Genomic DNA, 10155 nt, shown 5'->3' with positions numbered 1-10155 from the left:
CAGTTGATCCAGGTTCCAACTCTCACCTATGGTCATGAGCTTTGGGTAGTAACCAAAAGAATGAGATTGCGGAGAGAAGCGGCTGAAATTAGTTTCCCCTGAGGGTTGGCTGGGCTCAGCCTTAGAGACAGAATAAAGAGCTCTGGCATCTGGAGGGAGCTTGGAGTAGAGCCGCCACTCCTCCATGTCGAACCAAGCCAGTTGAGGTGATTCGGGCATCTGATTAGGATGCCTCCTTTGCGCCTTCAGTTGGAGGTCTTCAGGGCAAATCAAGCTGGTAGGAGACACCGGGGTAGACCAAGAACACACTGCAGAGATTATATTTCCTCATCTGGACTGGGAACACCACGGGGTCCTCCGGGAGTAGCTGGAAAACATTGCTGGGGGGAGGTGGATGGATGGATACACAGACACACACACACACACACACACACACACACACACACACACACACACACACACACACACACACATATATATATATATATATATATATATATATATAATAAATATAAAATATTTTTTATTTATAAAAGTATTTTCTGTATTAATCAGACACAGTGACCCTACTTGAACACTTAACAATATGACTTTATTCCAAAACTTTTAATACATACAGAAAATACAGAGGTGCATTCAACAAAGCATATAAGCCATTCACATTCAAACTGCTGGATATTTAAATAACACAATAAATACATGATTATACTCCTGCAAGAAGACAATAATTATTGCCAGGCATGTAAAAGTAAAATACACCTCTTGTCTGTTCTAACCAGATAGACTTTGCGTGAGCTGGCAAACAAGTGTAACAGAATATCTAATGTCTGATCATATTTTGTGCTCCTTCATACGGCACTTCCTAGAATCAGCATAACTAATATTGTGCCATTCTTTTTCTTTTCACTATTTCTGTAGTTGGTGCTCTTTGATGATTGATAGTCACCTATTATTTATTGCAAACAAACCAGAATTTCAAACACATCCCTCCCTATATGTGTGGGCTTTTTTCAGGGAGGAATAACAAACACATTCCAGGCGTTTGTTCAGTAAATGAGATTGTCCTCCCATAAAAATCAACCCCATTGGTTGTTTGTGCAGCAGCTTATCAGGAACCACAGTTATGTTTTATTGTTAAGTGATTATTGTTAATCGAGCTGTTGTGTGAGACAGCATCAGTCTTTTCAGCAAATACCCCAAAATAACATGTTAACGTTCATGTGACAGCGCCCTCTAGTGGCCGAGTAATTATGATGGGCGCAAAGGAGGAAGTCAGGTGATGTTATAGAGTGAAAAAGATGGGTGGATGGATGGATCAACAAAACATTAGAGTTTAACATGGGACACCTCTGGTCATGTCCAATTTCAAACGAACAGTCAACGTTGTTTCTTTTAACCATGACCACAGTCGTTCTATAGCCTTAACCATTTTATTTATCGTAATCATGACAGCGAAGGTCCTCTAACCTTAACAAAGAATTGATTTTAACCCAAACCACGACCTGTCCCTAAACCTAACCAAGTTGTAACCTTTACCACAGCATTGTCACATCATAAAAAGGTTAGTTATTTATTTTTCAACAGAGGTTTTTGATATTTTATCTGTGGTATATCTATCTAATTTAGGGAACGCCCCTATGGGTCATATCAGACGGTAGGGATAAAACCTCCTACATAGGTGTTTAGCTGGAGGACTTGTTACAGCAAATATAAAGGCTGTGACTGAAAATGACAGAATGGAATATTATACCAGGTACAGATGTCATTCTCCACTCTGTAGGACACTGTACTTGTGTTCTGTTCAGTCATATCTGACTGGACAGTGCTGGCAGGATTTCACAGCAACCTTTGCAGGTGCAGGCTGGCTGGACATGCAGTCAGTCCGTGGTTCTGCAACATGCAGGAAGGAGTGCTCGTTCTCAGATAAAGCAGAACACCCCAGGACACATCTGTTTTACAGGTGTCACAGAGCTAATGTCTCATCTCTTGTGGAAGCTGGGACTGTGAATGATCTGAGAGAGCTTTCCAAAGGAGTCCATTGTGTCCATGGGTTCTTCTGTTTGTGCTCTGCTCTGCCTCGGCTGATCAGGGATGTCCAGTCCAGGAGATGAGGCCTGATCCACGGTGTTGATCCTGGGGAGGAACTGGGCCAAAGTCGGGACGCCTCTGTCTCGACCCTGCAGCCTTTGCCACTGGTTTCCCAAACTGAGCAGGGCTCCATGTCTGTCAGAGATGTAGATGTTGTAACCGTCTGGCAAGATCTGCTCTCTGAAAGTGCAGTCGTCTCTGCTGTAGGTGTGCTGGAAAAGACGGAGAGTCATTCACATGTAAAAAAAGATGTCCTACAAATAATTGAGTTTTTGAGATGAAAGACTGGATTATTGACCAAACAAAGCAGGCAACTGCACCCCGGTGACCATATGTCAAATAACTTTATTTGATGGATTGTAACTTTTTCTTTAGCACTTGTCAATGTCATGTTTTCTCTGATATACTGATCTACTAGCAGCCAATTTCCCTCCTTACTCCAGTTTTGTTTTCTTTTAGTTTCCATTTTTGCTAAAGGTTCATCCCTATGTATATATTTATATACTATAAATATATTTGATAGTTGTTAATTTGACATATTAAAAACTTTTGATATGAAATTCTTTACACAGATAAAATTAGCTTGTAAGAAGTTAAAAACATTTGTTTTGCAGAATAGCATATCACTGAAATAAAGGTAACTTTTGAAGAATTAAGAATCTTTAAAATAAGTAATCGCACATTCTTCCTCTTAAAAAATGATAAGTTCACCAGTAATAAAACACACATTTGCTTACTCATCTTAGTGCACTCAGGCATTTCAAATCTACAGTGTTACATATTCTGGTATGACCAGGAGGTTATTGTGGCTAATGTTAGCTATTGTTAGCAAACTTTGGATAGGTACTGAGCATCAATCAGTCTAATTCTTAGAGGCTTGATGAATACATACCCTGTTCTTGAGGCCCTATCTTGAAGAGTGGCCCTCTCTCAAAGGTAGTTTAAATACCTGGTGCATATTCCTACATTACAGCCATTTGTGAAGCAATTATTTGCTCAACAGAAAATTAATCTGTAACTATTTTGGTTCAAGAGTCTCAACTGTGAGGTTTTGCCGCTTTTTTTTCTGTCATATCATAAACTGATTGTCTTTGGGTTTTGGATATCCAGAAAAAAGAGCAGTCAATCAATAGTTGCAGTCGTAAAACTTAATTACAACACAGTAATCCTCAAACCATGTAATATTCCACCACAGTAGTCCTGTACACATATTGCACAATGAGGGAGAAAAATGGGCGATTAATGGGGTCCCAGCAGCTCATTTTTGCTCCAGGCCCTCGTAGCATGTTAATTTGGCTACAGTCTTTGTAACAGCAAAACTATTACCTTTGAGTTGTTGCTAGAATATTTACTACTGTTTTCTTCCCTGTATTTTCAAATATAGATTGCATGAATGGGGTTTTTAGATAGAAAGCTTTAATCAAAAAAAAAAAAAAAAAAAAAACATACATAAATGTTGCTGCAAGTTCTTCGATGGCTGTTTACTTTGGCCAAAGAGAGCCAGTCAGAGGCCAAGGTTGTTGTTGCTGCTGCTGGATCTTTTCATTCAGGTTTTTCACTTTGCAAACACATCCTACCCTGCACCACACTGGACAAAGGTTGATGAACCGGTCGACTGTTTGAATGAATGACTGACTGGCATGCAGTGTTTTCTGAACAGGAAAGCTGTCTACCAACATATGAAATGCAGCAGGAGACCTCAGGTCAACAGTGTCAACAGAAATCATTAAGGAAGATTCTTTGAAAATTTTCTTAATGAAATTATATCCATTTGGGAGAAGCATTTTTAGGCGCAATGCTAAGTTTTGAAAAGGTGCAGTTTATAAGAAGATCACAGATCATCATCATTGTTTTATCCTTACTGTTTAAAAATAGCTGGAACTATTTAAACTATAATAAACTAGAAAAGGATACAATTTTGAAGAAACTGTACACGGGCTGACTGCTGAAAATTCCAAATTACAACATCTGAAATAACCAATGCATGGAAAAAAATAATATCTTACGTGGAAGTTGAAATACAGATACTGAAGGTGGTTAAAGAAGTCGCATATGAAGTTGAACTCCAAGCACTGAACGAAATTGAATATGAATTTAGGTGCAAGCGCTGAGTGAAGCAGAGGTACCAGATGAAGAAGGCATGCTCCTGTTACTTGCAAGTGCAACATTATTACCAATGTAATTACAAATCTGCCAATGAGCTGCTGCAATAAATACGGTGCTGAGGAACATACAGTCACAGGCAGACACAATAAGTAGCTTAACCTATTTATTTGGCTCAAAAAGGCTATGGAGATGCTAGAAAACTAGCCAGAACATTAGGTTGTTTTTTCTTACTTTCAAAACAAAGAGGCAGTGTTAACAGCAGCAGCTTGCTGGGTAATTCAGAATGAACTCTGCAGTGTTCTGATTTCATAGGTGTTCCCCAGGAAAAAGACACTCCCAAAATCTCAAAAGCTAGAGAGAGTGTCCCTTTTTCTGTTGTTGCTCTGGCTAACAGGAGCACTTGAAAGCTGCTGAATCTACTGAGACACTGGGGAAATGTGAGGAGGCAGGAGTTGGTGACAACTCTATCATGATTAGTAATATTATAAAATAAAAGTGGAACCAGGAAAAAAAAAGACTATGAAATAAAACTGATTGAATTTTTTTATAATAAAACTGAACTCCAATGAAACTATTACAATAGGAACAATGAAGTCACATTAATGATAAGTTATTAATTTAGTCATTAAAAGTAAAAATGATCATTAATTTAATTCATCATTAATTTATATATTTTGCTGTACATATTCATATGATTAATTACGTCATTTAATTTTTTCATACTTTTGCCATTTTGGTGTTCCATATAATCTCTCTATCATGAGATTTGATTAGTTTAGTCTCAGGTAAATAATGTTCTTCTTTGAGTCAAGTTATTTTAATTTGAAAGCATTTTTTTAGCTGATATAATGGATTTTTTCATAGTTGTAAAATGTTGCATCTGAGCACACATGTCACACTAAAATTCAAATTCCACTAAGTTTGTAATAGGGTTGTACACTTAACTATTAGCTAATATTACCAGTTCTGCAGAGGTAGTGAGACAAAATTATCTTTTACTCTTGGCTAAATAATAACTTTTGCAACTTAAACTGATTTTCCTGTCATAAATAAACAACAGATTTAGACATAAACTGGCAACAGGGTGTCCCCTTGTCATATAAATTCTTACCGATGAGTAAAGTCTTCCATCGCCTTCTATGCAGAGAAACCGTGCGGTTGCTACTCCTTTGATGGCAACACAGCCTGGATCCACTGGACGGATCTCCAGCAGACCTGCAGTTCAAATACTCATCAGAATGAAGAATCCCACCAAGCCTACTTCAGTCATCAATGTGATTTACCAACAAGCATCACATCTTGTTAAGTCTGTGTTTTAAAGTGCTTTACTTACTGTACAGAGTTTGGAATGCAGAGCCGTGAATCTGTCCATCCCCACTGATCAGTAGGTGGAGTCCTGGCCTGGCAGCATACAGGTGTCTGAGCCGGACCACCTGGTCCCAGCCGTGGTCGATGTGGGGTCCCTGGTCTGATAGGGGTATACAAACAACTCCAGCAGCAAAAAACACATTGGCAATGGATACAGTGACCACAAGAAGAAGCATGACTCATCAAATCCTCTGTATGCTCTGTTTTACTGCTCCCTCCAGTTGGCAGTGTGAAGTAAGGTAGTCTCATCCTACCCCAGCCTTTTAAATGTGGACCTTATCAGTTGCAGATAACCCTCTTCCCCAAATCCAGTTCCCAGAAGCAGACCATAACACACCCCTGCACAACATCCAACTGAATCATAGCTCTCCGTTGGCCACAGACGAGCCCCAACGGGAGCCCCTGTTATGTCTATGCAAACTTCATTCAGAACTCAATGACAATTCATTGTGTTAAATATTCGCTAAGATTCTTTCTTTATAAAATACAACTCATGACGTTTTCTGAATGGCCAGTAAATCATTTTCACTTGGCACAGGCTACATATATCACCCTAGAATAACACCTCCATGGAGTGAACATTCTCCCTCTGCCATACCAGCCCATACACACCACATACACTATGTAAGCTTAGTCCTCCAATGGTCACCTCTAAATCAGTCAAATCAGAAATAAAAAAAGGTGAGAATACGCACCAAAGTTTTGCGGAGATTACAACTACTTTGCTACTACTATTAGACTACTACTACTAGTAGTAGGCTTGTAGTAGTGGTACAAGTACAAATCCTAGGTAGGATTACTTGGACTTGTGTATTTTTATTTGATGCCACATTATACTTCCAATTCACTACAGTTCAGAGGGCAATATTGTATATTTAACATACAAAACATGATCTTATAAAATAGGTTGCTGTTACAGATTATATATGTATAAAATTTACATAAAGACATTAAAATCTGCTCCATCTCATCCAACTACAACAATAAAAGTAATTCATCAGTATTAATAATCCAATATTACTACATTATACTCACATTGAGTACTTTTACTTTTAAAACTTAAAGTACATTTTGCTGATAATATTTACATACTTTTACTTTATTAACATTTTCGATTAAGGACTTTAACTTGTAATGCAATATCTTTATATTTTAGTTTTGGTACTTTTGGTAAATGATCCGAATACTTCCTCCACTACAATAGTACTAGTAGTAATACTACAAGATGTTAACAAAATCAGAATCAGAAAAACTTGAATGATCCCAGAAGGGAAACTGCTTTGTTACAATTGTAATCGGAAGTAATAAGTTAGAATTTCTATAAATAGTAATAATAATAATAATTACACAGTAAGTGAATAGAAACATGTACAACTTCAAATGTGCAAAAAGTTATTGTATATCATACACAGGCTGATAACAATGTGCTCTACAAAGTCACATGACATTAATAGATTAATGTCAGAATAACATTAATTAAACAGTGCGGTAGAAGTAGTAGCAGCGGTATACATGGTTGAAGTTGTACATATTGTACTGCTGCAGAAGTAGTATGAACAGAGGTAGCAGTAGTATTCTTGTCTTTGTTGTTGTAAATTATGGTGAAGAGTAGGCTGGCAGAAGGATCAGTTCCAGTCTAAGTAAACCTTGGCTCATGCATATAGACTACATGTGTCTTACATTGATGATCACGTTGCATAATTATGTTACATAAAGTGCTACCAAATGTACTCTGTCAAATTGCACGTTTTTTATTTGTGGATAGGGTAAAGTCTACAGATTGGTCTGATTCCAAGTGGAGCTGTGAGACTGGGTCACTGCACACTAAAATGACAGACTTCTTTCCGCTCTTATCACATTCTGGCCTATGCTTCCGCTGCTCGGCCTTGCATTTACATAAAAGTTAACCTTTAATGGAGAGCAAACATCACCATTCACCAAAATGTAACCCGAGCCCAGATTTCAAAGGCTTATCTTGTGGTAAGTTTTCAGATTTGCAAATTGATCCTCTCTGAGGGAAGATGGTGTTACTGCCTGTGTGTGTTATGGCACTTTGACAAGTGTTTTTTTTTTTTTTTGTGCAGATTGATGCCTGAAGTCCTTCCCTTATACCTAAACTGTCTTCACAGCTTCTGTCACTAGATGGCAGCATATAATATGAATTGACCTTTTTAATGCATGTTGGAAACATGGGGATTTTAGAGTGAGAAGGACACTAAAAGTCAACTTTATTTATTTATTTCTCAAACACAGTGCAGATGATCCAAAATGCGTTACAGAAAAACAAATGGACAGAAACATAATACATGATGCTAAAAAGAAAGATGCCCAATACACACTCACAGTCAGACTCCCACAGCATGGAAATAGTTGAAAGGCAACGGGTGCATTAGACATGAAGAAAAAGGGGGGAAGGGAAGGAGAGAGAAGAAGAGAAGGAGAAAATGGTCTGTGATGGTGCAGATCAAGAAGGTGAGAGCAGAAATAGTAGGAAGAAAAGGAAGTGAAGAAAAATGAAGACTAATGCTTCATCAGGTGTTGGATTCTGGTGAATAAATAGAGCTATCTCATCAGGAGATGTCAAATTTAGATTTTGGTTGTTTTATTACTTAATTTCTTATTCACCTCTTTTAGTGCCCTTATATTGTTTGTTTTGTGATTCTTAAGTGTGATTTTAAATAGTACCATGAATAAAATTCTCTATCTGGTTGAGTTGGGACCTCTTGTACTTCCCAGGAGAGCTCCACCCAACTTCAAGCTGAGCAGAGTTCCAATCAGCCAAATAAGTGAAAACACCTGAGTGGGTGTTTAGGGGCTTTTTCATACATCACGCATTCACTATTCCCTAACAAACACTCAATTATTGTCTCTATTGTGAGAAGTGAATTGATAATTTCTAACACTTATGAATAGTCATCATATTGTTTCATCACTGACAGTTTTGTGCTTCAAATGTGATGCACTGCATAGTGGGATTGTTAGCAGAAAGTAGTTTTACATGCCACAGACTACACTTTTTTGTTCCACTGTGGGAAATACTGAGGGCATTGTAAAGCATACACATGACACTCAAAATTCGGAAACTCAAATAAAATGTTGAAGGATAATTATAGTACACTATAAAGTCAATAGTGAATAATTTTGGCAAAACATAACTATGGATCAACAGTGGGAAATAGCATAAGCATGTGTATATGTTAAGGTGAAGATTATACATTACAGGGAAATGCATGAATTCAAAGCAGCAGTATAACATTGTGTAAAATAGTGAGATTGACACATTCTGATGAGCAAAAGAGCCCTACTAGCAACCAAAGGAAACTACGGTGTTCATTACACCCCCCAGCATAAAAGTATTACATTATTTACAACAGACATTTTGACTTGCTATAGCAAGTCAAAATTTCTGGGCTTATCCTACTATGGTAGGAAAAGCCCAACTTATAACTTTAGTGATGGCTCCCTTTTATTCAAGTGCTCCAGTAAACCATTACAGTGTGACAGTGAGCCACCGTGAACAACACCAGCAGCCATCATTTACACATCATTTACACTGGTGCTTTTCCTACTGTGACATTTCAAAATGCTGTCTGTGTTGGATTTTTGATATTGCTTTTGTACAGGTGTTAATTTTACCTGATGGTGGTGCTAATCAGGTGTGGGGGTCAGCATAAACATCAGAATAGTCTCTTGAGGATCATGAATACCCACAGCAAATTTCATGGAGATGCAGTGGTAGTTGTCAAGGTAGCTTTCACAAGACGAGTTAACTCTGAGTGGTCACAAGATTAAGAAGATTTGACACATTTAATATCCTTTCTTTTTTCGCCTACGTAACATTGTCAAAATCAGGCACATCCTGTATTATTATTCGCCCTATTATTATAATTATTAAATTTTAGTATTAGTCTCATTATTATTATACATCTTTATGTGGTACCTGTACTGTGCTATGTTCTCTTTCTTCCCCCCGTCTCTCTCTCTCTTTCTCTCAGTCTTTCTTTCTGTCTCTTTCTTTCTTTCTTTCTCTCTCTCTCTCTCAACCTAGCCGGTCGCGGCAGACGGCCGCCCACCACGAGCCAGGTACTGTTCAAGGTTTCCACCTATTAAAAGGAAGTTTTTTCCTTGTCTGGTCTAGACCTGCTCTACATGAAAAGTGCTGTTAGATAACTTCTGTTATGATTTGGCGCTGTATAAATGAAATTGAATTGAATTGGATTGAACCAGATTGTGAGACTTTATAAAGACGGAAGAGGGTAAAAGAGTATCTGAACGTAATGTGAAACACAGCATTGGTTCGGAGGTATAGGAAGAGCCATACTACCGATAACAGAAGGCACAGTGGCCGTCCTCGAAAAATGACATCACACACAGTTCACTATTTAGGCAACCTTACATTGAAAAACACACACACGTAACACCTCTTCCTAACATACAGCGAGCAAGGGAACTCTAGCGGATGTAGTGCAAAAAATTGTCCAAATGTACTACGAGTGATGTAGTGCAATGAGGGGATGCCAGAGGAGGGGATGAGATGGGTTTTTTTGTGCCACTTTTGATTTCTCCCTCTGGAAATAACAGTCAGTTACTGTC

At 38.1% G+C, this 10155-nt stretch overlaps 1 protein-coding gene across 1 annotated transcript; it reads right to left on the bottom strand.

The window, feature by feature from the left end:
• Positions 1-593: 593 nt before the first annotated feature.
• fgf19 (fibroblast growth factor 19) lies at positions 594-5771 on the bottom strand. Its single transcript, XM_040132100.1, has 3 exons — positions 5528-5771; positions 5306-5409; positions 594-2300 (listed from the first exon to the last, which is right to left on the bottom strand). The coding sequence occupies exons 1-3, from the start codon at positions 5736-5738 to the stop codon at positions 1980-1982; spliced, it is 636 nt and encodes a 211-aa protein (XP_039988034.1). The 5' UTR covers positions 5739-5771; the 3' UTR covers positions 594-1979.
• Between the last annotated feature and the right edge of the window lie 4384 nt (positions 5772-10155).

The sequence above is a fragment of the Xiphias gladius genome, chromosome 1 (assembly GCF_016859285.1).
Source record: "Xiphias gladius isolate SHS-SW01 ecotype Sanya breed wild chromosome 1, ASM1685928v1, whole genome shotgun sequence".
Taxonomy (NCBI): domain Eukaryota; kingdom Metazoa; phylum Chordata; class Actinopteri; order Istiophoriformes; family Xiphiidae; genus Xiphias; species Xiphias gladius.
Note: the sequence above shows the minus strand (reverse complement) of the source record. Positions and strands in the feature narration are given on the sequence as shown.